This window comes from Antechinus flavipes, chromosome 5 (assembly GCF_016432865.1).
Source record: "Antechinus flavipes isolate AdamAnt ecotype Samford, QLD, Australia chromosome 5, AdamAnt_v2, whole genome shotgun sequence".
In the NCBI taxonomy this organism is placed as follows: domain Eukaryota; kingdom Metazoa; phylum Chordata; class Mammalia; order Dasyuromorphia; family Dasyuridae; genus Antechinus; species Antechinus flavipes.
The window spans coordinates 188152787-188171944 of record NC_067402.1 but is presented as its reverse complement, the minus strand read 5'-3'; the positions used below and the strand labels follow the sequence as shown (position 1 = coordinate 188171944).

At 52.3% G+C, this 19158-nt stretch overlaps 2 protein-coding genes and 1 non-coding gene across 3 annotated transcripts; all 3 read right to left on the bottom strand.

Annotated features, from left to right (window-relative positions):
• Window positions 1-526: 526 nt before the first annotated feature.
• C5H12orf57 (chromosome 5 C12orf57 homolog) lies at window positions 527-2726 on the bottom strand. The gene is made up of 3 exons (XM_051963338.1): window positions 2405-2726; window positions 1918-2094; window positions 527-784 (listed from the first exon to the last, which is right to left on the bottom strand). Exons 1-3 carry the CDS (start codon window positions 2454-2456, stop codon window positions 633-635), a joined length of 381 nt encoding a protein of 126 aa, XP_051819298.1. The 5' UTR covers window positions 2457-2726; the 3' UTR covers window positions 527-632.
• On the bottom strand, window positions 2723-2784 carry LOC127539500 (U7 small nuclear RNA). Its single transcript, XR_007947935.1, has one exon. It is a non-coding gene; the product is annotated as a U7 small nuclear RNA (small nuclear RNA).
• An 891-nt stretch (window positions 2785-3675) lies between these two features.
• ATN1 (atrophin 1) lies at window positions 3676-16495 on the bottom strand. Its single transcript, XM_051963310.1, has 10 exons — window positions 16385-16495; window positions 11875-12086; window positions 11589-11726; window positions 11323-11436; window positions 7973-9990; window positions 7613-7835; window positions 6263-6959; window positions 5069-5212; window positions 4712-4892; window positions 3676-4226 (listed from the first exon to the last, which is right to left on the bottom strand). The coding sequence occupies exons 2-10, from the start codon at window positions 11899-11901 to the stop codon at window positions 4193-4195; spliced, it is 3576 nt and encodes a 1191-aa protein (XP_051819270.1). The 5' UTR covers window positions 11902-12086; window positions 16385-16495; the 3' UTR covers window positions 3676-4192.
• Between the last annotated feature and the right edge of the window lie 2663 nt (window positions 16496-19158).

The following is a 19158-nucleotide window of genomic DNA, read 5'->3' as shown; positions in this document are numbered from 1 at the left end:
TCATTCTCCACTCTACCTGTAATAGACCTCAGCCTAATGCTTTTTTCCACAAAGATTTCAATCTATTTTCCAGAATCAGGGTTTAATCAACGTATACCTAGGGAAATAATTGATTGGATGGGAATAAGGTCCTGCTTCTTTTCCTAGGAGAACTCTGCTTTTCTTTGTACTGTGATTCACTAACATGTTCCTTAGTGGTCATTTTAATTATTTCCTATTTATCCTGTACTTTGTGTATATTGGTTTGCATTTGTCTTCTCCATTAGATTATAAACTCCTTGAAGGCAGGGACTGTTTCCCTCCCCCCCCTTTTAAAAATTCCCAGTGCTTACTTAGCACAGTGCCTGGCACTGGACAAGTCCTTAATGTTTACTGAATTGAATCGAATATATGTATCTGGGAGTTAGGGGTTGAGCAGGGAGAATGCCTGATCATTTTGAAAGATTCAGCAAGTTTTTTGTTTGAATGTAGAAATCACTCAAGTGAGCAAGCCTAAGAAATTGTACAGTAACAACTGGCAAGACGGTGAGACCAAGAATTAGCAATATTTATTATCCTCCAGGGACACCAGCAGTTCGGGGATGACTCGTGTGCCTCCCCTCCAGATAAGTCATGTTGGGGCAGGTACTCCCTCAGGAGGCTGCCACACTGCCCCCTAATCCAGGCCCATGGGGGGGCAGAGTCATAGGGGGCAGAAACAGGGCCTTCAACTTCCCAGACAAGCTGGCAATCTCAGGATCTTGAGCTTCATAGGACTTCACCAGTCTGGCAAACTTCAGGACACCTAAAAATAAGAGAAGTCAAGCCCATAATTTCTGTCCACACACTGGCTTCTCTTATTGATTGGAGGCAGCTATGTGAAAAAGTAAACCATCTCCTCTGGCTTTTCCCCGTCACCTAAATGTCTCCAGAGCCAAGACGGACAAAGAGTAGTAGCTGACAGGGTCAAACCCCACAATGCATTACAAGCTTTCATCATCCCTTCTCCACCTCCAATGGGGTGGAGATTACACTAAGTCACTTCCTGTTCCATATCATACATAACCCAGAAGTGAAGGGATTTCTAAACTCTTGAGGGAAGGAAGGAGGGAAGTGACTAATTTTCCCTTAAAGGGAAAAATTAACAACTGAATGGAGCATCCTGGTGCAGGGAAGTATGAATGGAGCAGGGTTTCTATATACAGTGGAACACACACACAAACCTCTATTCCACCCGTGTACCGATCAGGGGAATTAGCGCTCTCTCACTTTGCACATCTCACCTCCTAATCTTTTAGGGCCAAGGTCTAGGTTGGCTGAACCCTGGCTGCTGAACAGTATATAAAGGAGAAATCTAGAAGCCACCCCGAGCGAGGTGAAGGGGAAAGGAACATTTGAGCTCCAATCCTGGCTGCCCCCGCGTGTCCGAAGAGGGGACAACACTTTCAAGCAGGTCCTCAGCTCCCGGGCCCCTCCTTTCTACCCCCCTTCCATCATTAACTTGGGTGTGCTATCATCTGGAGAACGTATTTTACGCCTCCTTTTTAAAAGCTGTAATCTAAGTAAAATATACTTATCGTTCTTTATTTTCGTTTAAGAGTATTTTTAAAAAATAAAGTAAACGAAAGGCAATCATAGAAAAGAGACAGGCCTGAAAATCTGAAAGACCTGGATTTCGGGTCCTGCTTCAGGAACGTTGCAGACGAGTCGGGCGACCCCTGCGTAGGTCATTTCACAGGGTTTACTGCCCTCAGGCATCGAAGATGGAGTAACTAGGGAGGGACGACTCGGCACCGGTGGAGCTCCCCGAACAAATAAAATCACCGGCCTAGCATAATTAGCTAATTCCATTTTCCGGAAGCCCCCTCCCCGCGCGCGCCCCGGCACCGCACTCCATTCCCACCCCGATGCGGATAGGCCAGGCCTAGCCAGCCCCACCTTCCCCATCGCAGCTGAAGCCGTAGGCTTTGAGGACCTCCTGCTGGATCTGCGTAGCCACGGGAAGCACGAACTGCAGCATCTTGCCCATGTCATTGCAAGCATTGTCCCGAGCCTCTTCCATACGTACGGCGTTTTCCGGGGCTGCGAACGCCTGGATGACCTCAGCCAGGACCACTGCCCCGGCCCAGGTGTATAGAAGGGGGAGGAGGGAGGATGCGCAGGGAGAGAAGGGCAGAGAGCAGCAAGGACTGTAAGAAGGAGGCAAACCCAACTACTCCCCCAGCAAGCGTTACCCCCCACAACCACCCCCCTTCCACAGCCGATAGTAAATCCAAAGAGCTTCGAGAAACTCAGAGAGTGAGTCCCCACTACACCACCCCCTCACCCCACTCCCCCGGGTTACCCGTCAGTGCCTTCATTTGAGTAACCTCCTCCATAGGTTTTCCTTCCCCTTCCCCTTTATCCCCTACCGGCCAACGCTCACCCTTAGCCTGCTCGGCGCTCAAGGCCGCGGGTTGCGCGGGACCTGACGCCATGGGCTACGAACGAGAGTTGCACGCTAAACACTAGCTTCCAGAAGCCGCGGTCGCCACGCTCCGAGAGAGGAAGCTGTTCTCCGCTCCCGGAAGCTACGCATCAGCATTCAAGGCCTACACGCAGCGAATTTGTTACCAGCTACCGGGCTTGCAGGGCGGAAGCAGAAGTATACGCAGCTCCTACCCACGAGCCCGGCTACCTAGCAACAAGGCATCAAATAGCCCTGAATACTTGCAAAATGAGGCTCTTTTCGTAAACATATACTGAGGGCTTCCCGGTGAATACCGGAAAACCTACTAGACAAATTCTAAAAGAGCTGTAACACTGCCCGAGTAACATCGGCAGTGAGTTGAGGGTATTAAGGGACTCCACTTTCGGTGAGGGTGAGGAGAGAAAGTCGTTATTTAAATCATCTTCTTCCCTAAGTTATGTGGAAATAAAGTAGATCTACCTACTAGGACCTGTGATTTAAGGTAATATACCTACGTTTGCTTTCCAAAGTCATTAAAGTTTTGATAAAATTCTATGCAAATACTCTTGGTGTTGATTGGATAAAGAGTCCAGGCACACCCCCTCGAGTCAGAAGGCAACCGCGTCACGGAAAGCCAGGGAGAAAGGCAGCCTTAGTAACCCTGGGGAAGCTGGCAAGCTCGCGAAACTTTCGCTTTGGGCTAACTGCTTCCTGACCCCGAACTCGGGGTGCTGCGTGGCCGGCTTCAGGAAAACTAATCGAGAGTTGTCTGAGCACCATTCTTCCAACAGCGCTTCCCAACCCTTTTCACTCGGGCGCCGGGAGAGCTTTTGCCACGGACCCTGGCGCGTCGCGGCCCTTCCCCCACCCTGTTCCACCCGCCCGCCTTCGGTGGGGCAGGAGCCGCAGCCTTCACTCCCAGTTACTGAGGTGGCGTGCAATTGCAGGCACTGCCACTGACCTTCTCAGGGCCCGTTTCCTGATCCGTAAACTAGATTCTCTGTATTTTTTGAGAAAAGCAAAAGGGAAAACTGATGGTCATCTGATAGACCTCCCGCCCGGGCCTCTGCTGACCTAAATGTCCTCCCGAAAGCCCTCTCAAAGTGACTTTTTTTGTGTGCAGAGGAAAAAGCCCTGTAGTGCTAGCCCATCCCCACCTCCAGCATCTTCCGACTGCCAGTCCTATCCCACGTGACAGCCCGTCACCCCACCCTCAGGCCCTCAAATAATCAGCCTTAGGCATCCTGGGGGGTTGTGAGGATTTTTTTGTTGTTTGGTTTTGGTTAGGGCCTTTTTTTTTTTTTTTAAAGAGTGGCATATAGATATTTATATATATATAAATTATTAATGTGGGGGAGGAATTGTGGGGGGTATACAATAGGGGAGGCGCGCTGCACACAGGTTGGGGAAGGGGCGGGGCAGCACACGATGCTACGCAAAACAGCCACGTCTAACAGATGAAATAATCACATCAAAGAAGGGGAGGAGAGGAGGGGGCAACTGCTCCCCCCCAGAAAGCTGGGAGGGGCAGGAGAAACAAGGAAGGGGAATCCTGGCCCGTGCTGCTGTGCGCATTTGCCTCTCACCACCTCTCTCCCCCCGCCCCCCCTGCTTCAGCCAGGGCCACCCCCCAACTTCTGTCTTCTCTCTTGGCTGGGCTTCTTCATTTTCGGGGGGGGGGTGCCTCTGGCACTGCCTGGCTCTGCCAGAGAAGGCTCTCCTCCCCTCCTGCTGGTCCCATCACAAGGGTATACAGCTGGTGCTCTACAGAGGCTTGTCGTTTTCCTTCTTCAGATGACTGAAAATGGGATAAGGAAAGAAACAGGAGAGGAAAGGAATGGGAAACAGAAAACAATGCATTACCCTCAGGTTGGGAGGGGCTTGTGTGTGGAGAAGTATAGGGGCGATCTGGAGACTCAGATTCAGAGCTCAAAGGAGGGGGAGAAATGATGCCCCCCTTTTTCCGAACAGATGAGTGGCAGGGATCCAGCTAACAGCTCTTGTGAGGACGATTATTTCTGGGGGTTCACTTACATAAGAACCTTTGCTGGGACAGAGGGGATAAATCAGGGCCTTGCCTCCATATTGGTTTGAAAGGTGTCTGACTGTGACTTCTCTGGAGGTGAAGGGCTACTTTTGCCTCTCCTGGTGTCCCTGGTGCTTGGCAGGCTCCGGAACCCAGTGAGTGTTTACAAATGGCTCGCTGACTGGACCCCCTTGCTGCTCTCGGGGTCGGGGAGCTCCAGTCCCAGCCAGCCCCAAAGCCCTGCCCACACTGCGTACCTGTAATAGTCCTCCTGGGCAGGCAGCGGCACACTGTGCAGGGGGTGGTGCGCATGTAGCCACTGCTGCTGCTCCAGGGCCAGGCGCTGCAACTCGGCAGACTGCGCATGCATGGCCTGCAGCTGGTGGGCCGCCGACATGGGGGCTGAGAGTGAGGCTGGCAGGTCCCGGTAAGGGGTGGCTAGACAGAAGAAAGTGGGAAGGAGAAAAGGGGAAACAGCCGTCAGCTGGCTTTCCCCCACACTGCCCCCATCTCCTCCAAGCATTTCTTCTTCCCTTCTAGTCAGCTTTAGCTCTTCCTTTCCCCATTCCTTCTCTAGGGACCTCGTCCTTTCCCCATCCACCGAGCTTCCTTACCGAAGAGCTGGTGACGGAGAACCTCATTCTCATGCAGGGGGTGAGGCAGGAGGGGGTTCGGGAGGGTCCCAGCCGGGTAGGGGATCCGGGTAAGATGGGACCCTGAGGCCAGAGGGTCGATAAGAGGATGCACAGAGGCAGAGGCTGGAGACACAGGGAGAGAGGATGGGCAGCACAATTAGACTGTGCCAGATGAAGTCACTAGGTGCCAGAAGAGTCAGGGTAAAGCTAGAAAGGAAGAGGCCAGGCTTGGAAAAAGAAAAGTGATTAACTAGAAGAGGGACATGTGAAGAAAGAGGCCAGGAAAGCAAAACTGCCAGGTGGCTTTCAGGAAAGGAAATAGACCCAGAGAGAGATGGGAATGGGGTGAAATAAGAGGAGGGGGGCTTAGAAAAGGGACAAAGCTGATGGGCAATGGACAGGCTGGAGGGACTGGCGAGATGGGCAGGGACAAAGGCTGCATCCCCGGGTTTAAGATGAGACAGCTGGAAGCAAGAGAAGGGAAACACACAAGTCTCACTCTTCTCTGTAATATTAGCCCCTTAAACACAAAGGTCCCCCTTCCCTCCCCAATCACTGATAATCTTGGGAAAGGGAGTGAAAGAGAATCAGTATCTTCTGGTATATTCCGTTTAGTCCACAATGAGCATTTGACCAATCTTGTTGAAAGTGATAGGAAAGAGAATAGAAAGGGGGGATATAGTCAGGAAGAGATGTCTCCAGACTCTCGGAGAAGAGCTCTGTGGACTAGTTTGAATAAAGCATATATTTTTCAGTCATGGCCAATGTATTGTTTTGTTTTGCTTATGAAAATTATTTCAGTTCAGTTGGGGAGGGCAGAATAGGATTTTGGAGTTACAAAATAACTTTATATCCATAAAAGTTATATTTAAAAAGTAGAAATTGAGAAAAGTTGGGTTTTCACCAGCAAGTGAAGATGTGATGGGTTTATAAACGTAGCTAAGTGAAACTCTTATATGGAAGTGCCCTTACAGGTACATGGAGAATGTGGGATGGGGAACAAGGACAGGAGCAGAAGGCTGGGAACAAGACATGGAAGGTGCCAGGGTAGGAGAAAACATGGAGAGGGAGCTGTGGTGGGGTAGAGAAGGTTTACTTTAGAGAGATGTTCACTAGCTGAGCAGGATGTAGAGAGGGGAAGAGAACACAAGAGATCTGGAGCACAGTGCTCACCTGCATGGATGGCATCCTGCTGGTGCAGATGCAAGTGGGAGTGGATGTGGGAGTGCTGGTGGTGATGGGGAGTCACATTGAGCATCTGCAGCCGGGCCAGGGGGTCATTGCCCAGGGCTGCCACCCTCTCTGCATGCTGCCTTTCAGCTGCTAGCCGCTCTGCATATGACATATCTGGCCGCAGGGCTGGCCCAGCTGCCAGAGCCAGCCGCTCCCGCTCTAAGGGCCCTAGGCCTGGGTGGAACGGGAAGGGGTGCAGGCCAGGTGGGGCGGGTTGCAAGGCCAGACCCCCATGCCGAGGAAAGGGATCCAAGCCCGGCCCAGGGACCCCATGCAGAGGCTCCAACTCTCCAGGCTTCACCTCAAAGCCAGGCTTGAGGCGGTCTCGAAGGTCACGTTCCCGGGCTTCACGCTCCCGTTCCCGAGCAGCTGGGTCACTGCTATAGAGGGCTGGGACATTATAGCCCAAGAGCCCCGGGTCCACCGCACCCAGGGGTACATAGAAGGGGTGGTTCCGGTTACCGGGAGACATGACATGGGGCCGAGCATACTCGCTGAGCGTGCGCAGGGCGGGCGTGTCAGGCCCCAGATAAGGGGGCACTGTGGCCACTGCACTGCCGGGCTCAAAGGGTGGGCGGTGGGGCACTGGGCCCAGGGATGGGCACTCCACTGGGGCACGGCCCTCTTGAACCAGCTTCTGCAGGGGGAGATGATAAAGCAGTAAGAGAGGATATTTTCTGGCAGGGGGATTTCCCAAACTCCTCCCTGATTTATTTCCCTGGGAATCTTAATCTTGGGAAGGATACAACAAATCAGGTATGGGCCCCAGACACTGAGCACTAACAGGACCTAAAGGGGAATCATTTTTATCATCTCTAAATTGGAGCTGGCAGTAATCATGGTGTAGACTACTTCACAGGATAGTGCCAGAAAAGGTGCTCTAGGGGCAGCTCGATGGAGCGGTGGTGCCGTCTTGGATAAAGCATTTAACTCATTTGCCTCAGTTTGCTCCTCTGTAAAATGGGGATAATAACATCCACCTCCCATGGTCGTCGAAGACCAAATGAATTGGAACCTGTAAAGCTACATAAACACTAGCTCTCATTATCGCTATTATCCCAAGAACGTCTCTGCTACCGAGCACAGATGGTCAGGTCCGACCCATTCCCTAGATAGAAGAACTCCTCCTGGTCTAGGGATCCCATCTCCCGAGCTGCAATGGTTCCTCCTCCCCTGCAGGTGGCAGTGTGACTCCGGCGCCCTCCTCTCAATCACCCCCACCCTCCACCCCCCAGCCCGCGCAAGGAAGGGAAGGAAAGAGGGAGCCCCTAGCGGGCGTGAGCCACTGACCACGCTGCGTTCGAGCTCGCGCTCCTTTTCGCGTTCGCGCTCCTTCTCGCGCTCCCGCTCCCGCTCCCGCTCCTTTTCCTCGCGCGCCCGCTGCTCCGCCTCGCGCCGCACCTTCTCCACCAGGTCCGCGCGCTTCTTGGCGAGCTTGGAACCCTCGAGCGGCACGAAGTACAAGTCGCTGCGCGCGCACGAGTTGAAGCCGCGGTCCAGGTGTTTGTTGAACCTGTTAGGCGGTGAGGAGGCGCGCACGCGCGCGGCTCAGCCCCAAGCCCTGTACAAGGCATCCTTTCCCCACTTCAGACATCCCCTCCCCCACCCCTTCTTTCTTGGGCTGACCAAGGACCCAGCCCTGCCGCTCACCGGGCCGACTGGCTGGCGTGGCTGGGCACATCCACCACCTTAGGTGCGGGCGAGGGGCTTCGGGCTGGGGGCGTGGGGCTCTCGGGGGCCTCGTACTCTTCGGCCGGCTCCTGCTTGATCTGGGCCGCGCTGAGCGGGGGTGCGGTGGCCGTGGCGGCGCCCGGGCCCGGGGGTAACGCGGGCAGTCCGGGGGGCCCGACGGCTGGAGAACCCGGCTTGAAAGCCCCAGGACCGGCGGGAGGTGAGGCCCCACGGTAACCTGGTGGGGTCCCCGTACGGAAAGCTGGGGGAGAGCCTGGCTTGTAGCCCGGCGGCGTGGAGGTCTTGTAGGCCCCTGGGGATGGGGCCCGCTTCGCGTAGGTTGGAGGGCCGGGAGGAGAGGCCGTCTTGTAGCCGGCCGGGGAGGAGGCCACGGTGGCGATGACCGTGGAGAGCGTGGCCGAGGCCGAGGTGACCGGCGGGAAGGCGTACGGGGCGGCCCCGGCAGGGCCCTGGGAGGGCGACGCGTGCGAGCAAGGGTAGGGCCCCTGGGACGAGGATGAGGTCGAAGAGGAAGACGAGGATGGGGTGGCTGTGACAGCAGCGCCGCCGCCCGGGCCCACCTGGCTACCATAGGGACCTGGGCCCGGGCCTGGGCCCTGACCATGGGGCGGGGGCAGGTGTGCCTGCCCGGGAGCGAATGGCCGCAGGGGTCCCAGGGACGGGGACAGCGAATAGGGATGGCTGTGGTGGGAGCTGCCTTCAAGGCCATGCGGGTAAGGCCCGGGGGCGGCCGGGGCCGCGGTACCCCCCGGCGGGGGATGCTGTTGCTGTGGGGCAGCCTGTTGCTGCTGGGGGGGCGGCGGGCCCTGCTGCTGCTGCTGGTGGTGGTGGTGTGCCGGGGGTCCCGGGGGGTGGCCCCCACCCTGGCCCGAATTGGGCGCGGGGAAGGAGGCCTGGTGGGCGTTGCCGTTGTTGGGCAGGAGTCGGCCGTAAGGGGGCGGAGGGGGGCCCTGGCTCCACACGGCCTGTGAGGGCAGTGATGGCTGGGTATATTTGGGGGGCTGGCTGGAGACTGACAGACTGGTGGGCGGCGGGAAGGAGTGCGGGTAACTGGGCAGCGCCTGGGAGGCAGGGTATGGAGGCCCCGAGGAGGAAGAGGAGGAACTGGAAGAGGCAGCGGAATTGCAGGAGGAGGCATAGGGATACCTCAAGGGGGGGGCTGGGGCAGAGGAAGACACAGGAGGGATGGGGTGAGGGGAGGGGGCCAAGCTGGAGCCTTTGTCAGGGCCAGGGGGCAGTCCGCCCATGCCTTGCCCCATAGCATGGGGGGAAGGGAGGTGCCCGGGCAGTGGCTGGACCCCAAGGCCAGGAGATGAGGCTGGGGCGTTATTGAGGGGCCGAAGGGCGGGTGGAGGAGGAAGGTTGGGGGCCACATGGGGAAATGGGGCTGGGGGAGCAGGAGGTGGATTACCCACCCCCCCAGGGGTGGGAGGTGGTTTAGGAGGTGGTCCACCTGATCCAGGGCCTGATAGCGAAATGGGGGTAGTGGGTGGAGGGTGTTGTTTAGCTCCACTAGGAGGCCCCACAGGAGGGGCAGCCCCTCCCCCCTTGGGACCTAATGGGGGCCCAGACAAGATGCCCCCTCCAGTTCCCCCAGAATAGAGCTGTGAATGAGGTGGGGGCCCAGATGGGGCCTGGAACATCCGAGGACCTGGGGACTCCATGGTAGAGTGGTAGTCAGTGGCCGGCACTGAGGAGTGAGGTTCAAAGCCAGGCTCTGGAGGACGGGGATTGCTATCTGGGGGTAGGGGAGAGGGTGGAAAGAGTGGGGGAGGATGATAAGGGTGGGCAGGACCCTGGGATAAACCAGAAGATGAGTCAGAATCATTTTCCACACTTCCAGGGCTGTAGATGCTAGGGGATGTGCTTCGGTTGTCCTGGTCAATGTCCCTTGGATCACTGCTGGCATCATCATTCAAACTTCTGCCATCCAGGCTGTCTAGATCAGAGGGTGACTGTGGCCTTGGCAGCTCCGGCTGGGAGGGAAAGGAAGTGGTTACCCTCTATCAACTATCCTTCAGTTGCCAATTCTCCCAGCTACTCCTTGTCTTTGTTAAATCATAGCCATTCTCTTTTATTTCTTTATGCACTTCAATCTTTCTCAATTCAGTATATTCCAGGTCCCTGAAATAGTTTTTCCTTATCTCTGATCCAATCACATCACTTCCCTATTCAATGCATTCCAGTATCTTCAAATTTCCTCTGGGATTAAACATGTTTAATTTTTAAAGCTCTTCACTACCTGACCCTGACCTCTCTTTTCCACCTCTTTGTCCATCACTCTTGCTCCTTCGGTCTTAGATCTAATAACCCAGCTGGCCTTTCTTCTTCCTTTATGTCACTTCACTTCCTGTCTCTGTGTCTTACTAAGAGAGAGTACTGGGCCTGGAATCAACTTGAATTTAAATCTGGCCTCAGATACTTGTTCCATTCTGGGGAAGTCACATCTGCCTCAAGTGTAAAACAGTTATTCTTTAAGAATCAAATGAGATATTTGTAAAAGATGTTTTCAAACACATAATAGACTATATAAATGCTTATCCTCTTCCCTAATCCCCTTTCTCTTGCTCCTTCCTGATAGAATCAAATGACTTACATGAAACTTTTCCCAACTCTGGGCCCACCCTTCAAAATTAGATTTTATTAATGACTCCATTTTTATGTAATTTAGACTTGATATAAACCCCTTGAGAATAAGGATTGTTTGGTTGTATTCCTAATTGGGAATACCCCTAACAAGATCTGATATAAGGTATTTCATTTATGATCACCCCTTCAGTTTGTTATCCTGACACCATGCTCCTAAATTTGAAAGAGCACCTTTTAAATATTCTCTTATTTCTCATAGGAAAGCTTCCTAAAACCTTACACACACACCCAAGGAAAGAATGAGGACCTGAAAAATAAGCCAGGCTCTATTGGGTAAGGTTGCTATCTGGGTTCTCCTTTGTTCCTTGTCTTCCAACTCTGTATTCCTGGAATGTATCTGTTCATTTCTTCCTCTGAGGAGGAGCATTTATCTATCCAGATACCTAGAGACTCAATTCTAGTGCTACCTCCTTCCTCTCACCACCAGTTTGTGCTTTATTTTCATTGTACAACTTTTTGTGTGTGTGTTCCTTTCCCTATGCACCCAAAAGGGCAGGGACTTTTTGTTTTTGACTTTGTATCTCAAAGACTGGAACTTGGAAGGATTTAATAAATATTTATTAGATTAAATTTTGTTGACTGTTCCTCAGGAGAACCAAAGAGGACCTAAGAGAGCAACCTAGCTAGTGGGAGTCAGATGAGGGCAAGTAGACTCCTACCTCGGTTTTGGTCTTCTTGGGCGCATTTGTCTCCTCGCCTTCACTCTCTGAGATCTCCTCATTACGACCCTGCTTGCTGGTCTTTGGGGTGGAGCACTCCTCTGCTCGGGCCTTCTGTTGAAGAGAGCTACTTTTCAGATCCCATAATTCCCTTTTTGTATCATACCTTACAAGTCCTAGGCTCTGACTCCACCCCTTTGCAAGAAAGGAACACCTCCCTCCTACCCTCTTTCCCCCCCAACCAGAGGGCCCCAGGGACAGAATACCTTGGCAGTCTGCCTGGATTTCTCAGCTTTGCCATCACTGCTGGAGGTACTGACCCCACCAGGGGAGGCCCGGCCTCTCAATCTCAGCTCTTCCCTTGGCCCAGGGGCCTCTTTCTTCCGTCCACTCCTCATTGACATCTTAGGGAGAGAAGGGACCAGGTTAAATTCCTTGCCTCTCGCCCTCACTTTATTCCCATAGTCCCAAACCTGCCTCCCTGACCCCTAAACTCAAGTCTTGCCTCCCTAGTTCCTTTACTTCCACACCCCCAGTTCAGCTGTCACTCACTGAATCTTTGTTCTGTCGAGTCTTCATTCTTCAGGCTGTGGAGACCCCATTCTCCTCTGCCTGGGCGGCTGAATACATAAATGGCTGTTTTACCCCCAACTTCCCCACAGTTTAGGCCTGAGCAGGAAGCAGGCCCTCCCAGGGTTCAAGTGTAGACACCTGAGGCTGAAGCCTCAGAATGAAAATACTCCTAGAATCTCTTCCAACAAGGCCTGTCAGGGGGGAAAAAAAATCAAAACCACAAAAATGAGACCAGGATCCTAAAAGGGAACCCAGCTGGCCTAACTGTGACAAAATCGTATTTATCTGAAAAAAGACTGCTTGGGCTTCATACTAATGGTAATTTTTAAGGTGAAAGATGAACTGGAAAAAATATGCACGATACTATGCATATCCTTGCACTTCCTAAAGTTACTGAGAACCTCTTGAAATGCCTTCTGCTGAGGTGCTAAGCAACAAACAGTTGGGATTTACAAGATACTGGGTGTCCTGTGCCATTCCATAGAGACCCTGATGGATGGACATGATGAAAATCACCTTTATCTGCCGTCAGATAAAAGGGCCATACCTATATGTGAGGAAGATGTGCTAACAGTAATCTTCCCATCACCAAGGAAGCTACTTTGAAGCAGGAAACCCTAGTCCTAAGGACAAGCCTGGCTCACTCTTCACTCTCCCTAAAGGGGTGTGAAGGAACCAGTAATAAATGAGACCTGAAGGGATGATTCTGGTTGGGGGAGAAGGAGGGGAGGAAAGGGGGAGAAAAACAGAACCTGATGGGATCTGAAAAAGTTTCTAGAACCATTTCAACTCTGTTCCCAAAGCCAGAGAGGAAGTAAACAGAATGAACTGCTATATTGGGGGCAGGGGAAGGAGAGATGGATGCACCTTTGGTGAACATACTCATATTTGTAGACTCAGACCCCTGATCACAAATCTCAACCTTTTACTGCATTTTATCAACCCTTACACTTGGTCAAATATGACTATATTTGAGCTGAAATGAACCTATTCCACAATGAGTTCCCCTCATAGCATTGGCCAATAGTACACATTTGCAATCGAGCAATCAAAGGGTTAGAATAAGTCTGCATACCCATAAAAATTGTAGATCATACCTTTCCACCTGCTTCAGACACTTACTAGCTGTGTGACCATGACAAGTCACTTAACCTCTGCCTGCCTCAGTTTCCTTATCTGTAAAAAGAGGAAGTTGATCTCAATGGACCCTATGGTCTCTTCCAGTTCTAAACTTCATAACCAGTAATAAAGCCTTCCAATAATCAAACATAATTTCATATTTTAAAATTAAATATTTTTTCACCTAAATATTTTTAGATTTATATCCTCCCCTAAATGTAACTTATTTCCTCCATTAGCCTTGTCCTACGAAATCATACCATCTTTCCCAGCATTCCAGTGCCATCAATTACTAGCTATGTAATAGCTCTCCTAGTCTCATTTTCATCTGTAAAATGGGCATCATACTTGTACCATCTGCTTCTAAAGCTTATAAGAATGTGCTTTGAAAGCTTAAGGTATATAAAAGTTAGTTATCCATCTGCCATTCAAATAGGGGATTTTAGAGTAGCTGCTCAATCTAGGCAATTGACCTTCAGGCCCTTGCCTGAAGGAAATAAAAAGGAAGCCCTTTAGAATCTAAAGAAATTATTTTCCTTTCCATCTTTGCTGGTCTATGAAAGGAGACAAAGTTCCCCACCCCCCTCAGGCAACATCTTTAAAATCCCATAGCATCTTAGGCCAAAGGATAAGAGCACCTACTTATCAGATGTTCTTCTGCTTCACTCTACCTTTCTCAAACCAGGAAGAATGAATAGGATTCATCTCATTTTATAGACGGGGAAAATGGGCCTAGAAAAGAATACCAAGCCTTGCCCAAAGTCACCTAATGCTATAATCTGATGTTTAGCAGCTGGATTATGTCTTTCTTACCTTCAACCTGCCAATTAATTTTTAAGGGTTTTTTAATTTGGTTTTCAAAATACTAGATATAAACCTAGAAAATGTAAATCAGATACTAGGTGGGACTAGGAAAATTTCAAACCCAAAACACAAAGAGGAATCTTTTTGCCAAATGTCATCTCCACTCTAAATGGTCCTATTTCTGTTGGTATTTTTGGTTCTTGACTATCAGAACTTTATTCCTCAGCTCCTCAAATTAGGCAGAGGTAGCATCAGTTGTGTGTCCTCATTCCTGATGTTTATACAAATAAAATCAAGTTGGAGTACACACCAATGGCAGCCTTGAAGACTGAGGCATTCGAAAGGTTCTTTGTTGGATAAGCAGTAGGGGGTGTTCAATTTATGAACCTCTTTTTTAAGCACCAAATCAAGCCACCTTTTCCCTAGCCTTAATCATCTGGGCAGAGAAGGGAAAGAGACATTCAGAGGCCAAAGATGGGGTAGCACAGAGAAAGAGCAAAGGCAAAGAAATTGAAAGAACAGGAAAACCCGAGGAATCAATGTAGAAAGGGGATCAAGGATAGAGGATCAAGCTAGGAGACCCTGGTGGGAAGACTTGACCCCGGCCTAAAATTCATTGCTCAATCAGGCTGTACTGGAATGATAACTTAAACCAGCCCTTAGAGCAACTTTCCAATGACAGTGTGACCTCTATGTAAAGACCAAACATTGACCAGGGCTTTCTGACCTACAAATAACCCTAGCAACTCACTTCCTGTTGCTCTCCCCAGGGAAGCTCTCACCTGACAAAGGTGGGAAAAGTGAGGTGGAGTCAATGGTAGAGATTCTACTATGGGAGAAAATTGTGGAGTTGGCCTAGAAAGAAAAAGGTCTCTGAGCTAAGAGAGAGTTAGTATATGAGAAAATGGAGGGAGAGCAGTGTGGAACTAGTTGAAGTCCCTGAAGCCATAGAAAAAGGGTAGAAATGACTTTGGAAAAGCTCATCTGCTTTCAACCCACTGTGCCTTAGAGAAATACAGCGAATCCATGTATATTTTCCACTTTTACTGCAGGCAGGGACCATCAGAAGGCTGGAGAAAACTGATTCAAAGGGAGTGATCCTTTCTGTGGAGTCCTTGCCCAAATTGAAAAGGCCCAACCCAATGGCCAGAACAAAATTGGGCCAGGTAGGCGTTTGTGGGAGTATAAAACCCTAAGGAATAAAGCCACCAATTGTTGGCTAACTTAAGTCTCCCACAGACATGACCACCCCATCGGACCAAATGAGAAACTTAGCTGGAGGTGCCACTGCCATGGAAACTCAACAGTGGATTCCCACTGAGAGCAGGCCCCAGGGGTTCATCTAGGAGCCTGGCTGCCAGTACTCCAGAGTTGTCATAAACAAGAAGTCACTGGGCCCACCCCCAACTCCTGCCTTCCAGGGAAAGAGGTTTATAAGGTGTCTGGCCTTATTAGGAAGGAGTCCCTCATGGGTCTTTAGAGACCAGGCTATGGTAGAGAAGCTCAGTGCTATGGCTGTTGAGTACAGAACGGCACCTTGAGGAAGTGGGGGCTGGGAAGATCAGGTTGAGTATCTGAAGACTCCGATACTACCAAGCCTGCCTGCTTCCCTTCCTCCATACCCCAGATCTTTCCCTCTTTGCTCCTGACTTTATTGATGAGTTTTGGGGAGACCCTGTTCCCACACCCTGGTGCCCCTCTACTTAGTAAATATTTGGAATAGGAAAAGCTAAGGGTACAGATCACTCTCAAATTGAAAGCCAAGCATGGCCCCCCCAAAAAACACCTGACCTGAGGAAAGGACCATCCAGTTTCCTTTCCAATCTCTGATTTTCTCTAGCCTATAAAAGGCTTCCAACTCCTTTTTTTATTCGATCCTCATTTAGTCTATCCTTAATCTCATCTTCCCACCTACCACACCCCCTCCCCATTTGCCCCCTATAGCTACCTGCTCTGAAAAACCTTTCCGGGGTCCTCAAATCTTCCTTGTGAGCCTCCCCATACAGCCCTACTACCCCACCTTCTCCCCAACCTCCTCTGCGTTCACCCCAGCACCCTACAGACCCCCCCCATCTTCCTTCTATTCTCCCTCTTTACATTCCCTGTTCTCCCTTGCACCCCACCCCCCCTTCTGGATCCTGTCTTCCCCCTCCCCCAAGATTCTAATATCCTTTCCGGAGCCCCGACATTTCCAAGCTCTTTTCACTTTCATCTCGTCTATTCTCCCCCTCATCCTGTGTTGCCCCACCCCCGCGTTCTCGGGGACCCCACAACCTCTCCCCTCCCCGCAACCTCTGCTCCCCTCCTCCCCTTCTTTCTCCCTCCCTCCCTCCTTCCCCCCTCCCCCCCGCTCGGGACAGGCAGTGCCTGCATTGGGAGGAGGGGAGGGGGGGTTGAAGGTGGAGGGGGGGGGGTGGAAAACCTTAATCGGAGAAAATAACAAATGGAGACGCCGGCGGTAGCGACTGGGGGTGGGGTGTGCGGGGAGCAGGGGTGGGGTGGCGGGGGAGGGGTGCAGCAGGCCCGGGACCGGGGATCTAGGGACCCGGGCTACGGCAGCTCTTACCGGGTCCTGGCTCCAGACGGCAGGCTCCTCTGGGGTGGCACTCAAGGCTCCGGGGGGCGGCGGCGGCGGCGGCTCCCCCGGCCCCCTCTTTCCCCGCCCCGGATTCAGTCGCGGCGGCGGCGGCGGCGGCTCCGGGCCCCCGCGGGGGCGGCCCCCATCCCCCCTGGCCGATCGCCCGCCCTCAGAAGCCCCCCGCCCTTGACTCCCCACTTTGCTTCGCTCCCCCCGCCCCGCGGCCGCCTCCCCCCGGTTCCGGCCCCCGCTGGCCCCAGTCTGCCCCTCCCGGGGCCCTCCGCCGCTGACACCGCTGCCTTCCCGGGCCCGGGGTCCCGGCCCCCTCCGAGCCCGAGCCCGAGCCCTTCTCCTCCTCCTCCTCCTTCTCCTCCTCTTCCTTCTCTTCCCCTCCGCCCTCCGCTTTACCGCCCCTCTTCTGGGCTGATCGCTGCCCCCCTCCCGAGCCCTCTCTCGGATCCGATCCTGCTCCCCAACCCCCCCTAAAATGTGTCCCGGAGAGAGGCCCCCGGGCCGGCGCGGGCTGCGGGCGGGCTCCGCCGCGCGTCCGGAGACTCGCACAGGAAAGCGGGAGGCGAAGGGACGAGGAGGGGAAGGGAGGGAGCAAGAGAGAGGGGGATGGGAGAAAGGAGGAAGAGAAGGAGAAGGAGGGAGAGAGGAGGGAAGGAGGAGAGAGAGGGAGAGAGAGGGGGCAAGGAGGAGGGAGAGAGGGGGGAGGGAAAGGGGGAGCGAGGAAGATGAGAGCGAGAAGCGGGGTGCAGGGCAGTAGGCAAGGAGTGAGATGGGGAGAGAAAGAAAAGGGGGGCGGGCAGGGGGAGTCTGGAAGGAGTTTAGGGGTGATGGAATGTGAGGGAGAAGTGGGAGTGGAGGGGAGCCATGGGAGGAGTTTGGAAGGCAGCGATGGAGTGGATGTGGGAGAAGTGGGGGGGTTGTAGGAGAAATTTGGGGTGAGGTTTGTTGGGGGAGAACAGAGTATAAGAGGAGTTCTGTGGGTGATGAGGTGTGTAAGAGTGAGATGGGGGAGTGTGGGAGGAGTTTGGAGATGGGTGGGGGCGAAATTGGGGGGTGGGAGGAGTTTGGGGGTGATGGGGGTATGTGAGGAAGAGATGAGAGACTGAGTTTGAACGGTGAGGAGATGGAGAAGTTTGGGGTGATACAGCTATGTGGGAGAGGGATGGGATAAATTTGGGGAGTATTAGGAAAATATATGGGAGAAATAAAATAGCATGGGAAGAATGAAGGAGATCAGAAAGGAAATGAAGAAAAGATAGGGCCAGATAGGAATCCTAGGGAGATGTTAGGGAAAATAGAGAAGGGAAGAATAATAGAAATACATTGGGGAGATAGGATACTAGGTAAAGATGGAAGTATAAATAAAAATGATGAGAAAATATTGATGGAAAATGGAGGCAAGAAAATGAGAATAAGGGGTTGGAGGAAACAGGAAAATAGGCCAAGAAAAAGGGAAAATGTAAGGTTTGGGGGAGGGAGATGGTGAAAGTCAATGGAAAGGTGAGGTGGATGGGGAAAAGGTAGAATTTTAGGGGAGGTTGGGCCACTAAATAGATCTCCCTTAAAGTATGACTGCCCTCTTATCCTCTCCCTTTTCTCTGGCCTGCCTTACCCTGTCCATAGTAAAGGTCATTCAGGCCACGAGAAAGGACAGAAGTTGGGTGGGGGTGGGGAAGAAAAGTGGAGGATAAACATCACTTTGAACCAACCTCCCATTTTCATGTCCCAGAAATGTCTCTAGCAACTTCCAGTCACTGTTCTGCCCCTCATACCACCACCCCTCCTTTTTACTAGTCCTAGAAATAATCTTTTCATTCCCCCAACATTCAACCCTTCCAAAATCCAACCTTCTGGTTTCCCTTCTCCTGTTGCCAGTCTGTTTGCCCCAGTCCCCCTCCCCCTCCTCCTCTCTATCCGCCCCCCCCCCAGCGATCTGTCCCCATTGTGCCCACAGGTCTCCTATTGCACCCCATCAGTCCCTCCCAACCATCTCCTCCAGATTCTTTCCTCCATCCCACACCCAGCTGTCCCATCTCCCAGTACAAAGGACCTAGAAACACTGGGTGATTTTTTGGCTGCAGAGACTGAGAAGGCCAGAGGGAAGTGGAGGGAAGGAGGAGGAGGTAGCTGGGAAGTAAGAAGAGCTGGACCTGGAGTTTCTGGATTTGGAGTTCACTCCTCCTCCTTGGATTAGGGGTGGGAAGGCAGGAGAAAAATCAGTGGGACCCGGCCCAGGCAGAGGCCAAAAGTCAATTCCTGGCCACCAGGATCGGCTCTCCCTGCTAGGGTAAGGAGGATGCCCCCTCGGACCCCTGCCCAAGGTTCTTCTCTCCACTTTCCCTTGGCTTGTCTAAGGGCAAGCATGATGGTGCTAGTGGGACGAAAAATGCCAGGCAGCATTCCTAACGGCTGGGATGCACATACAGCCGAGGAAATGGTCCAAAATCTAGTAAGTCAATTGTATACTCTCACCCCCACACATTTTCTCTCTCAAATCTTATTCTTCCTCTTTCTTCTTCCTCTCCTTTGGGATCTGATCATATTTCCTCTCCCCTATTCCCCTTCAGTCCTATGCCCTTGGACAGAGCTTACTTCCTACCTTACATATTGAAGGGCTCCTCCCATTACATATACCTAACTTCCCTCCATCCCTAACATATTCTGCATTTTTCTGCTTAAACTGGGCTGGGTCTTTCCTATCCCACTTCCAGTCTCAGCTTCAAGCCCTCTCTCCAGTCTGTTTGCTCTAT

Excerpts from the sequence above, each read along its gene's own strand:
- C5H12orf57 (XM_051963338.1), bottom strand. The coding sequence starts at position 2,456 with ATGGCGTCAGGTCCCGCGCAACCCGCGGCCTTGAGCGCCGAGCAGGCT. Across the intron at positions 2,095-2,404 it reads GAGCGCCGAGCAGGCTAAGG|TGGTCCTGGCTGAGGTCATC; the intron begins GTGAGCGTTGGC and ends GGGCCGGGGCAG. Across the intron at positions 785-1,917 it reads CTTCAGCTGCGATGGGGAAG|GTGTCCTGAAGTTTGCCAGA; the intron begins GTGGGGCTGGCT and ends TCTTATTTTTAG.
- ATN1 (XM_051963310.1), bottom strand. The coding sequence starts at position 11,901 with ATGAAGACTCGACAGAACAAAGATTCA. Across the intron at positions 9,991-11,322 it reads CCAAGAAGACCAAAACCGAG|CCGGAGCTGCCAAGGCCACA; the intron begins GTAGGAGTCTAC and ends TTTCCCTCCCAG. Across the intron at positions 6,960-7,612 it reads GCGAGCTCGAACGCAGCGTG|AAGCTGGTTCAAGAGGGCCG; the intron begins GTCAGTGGCTCA and ends CTCCCCCTGCAG.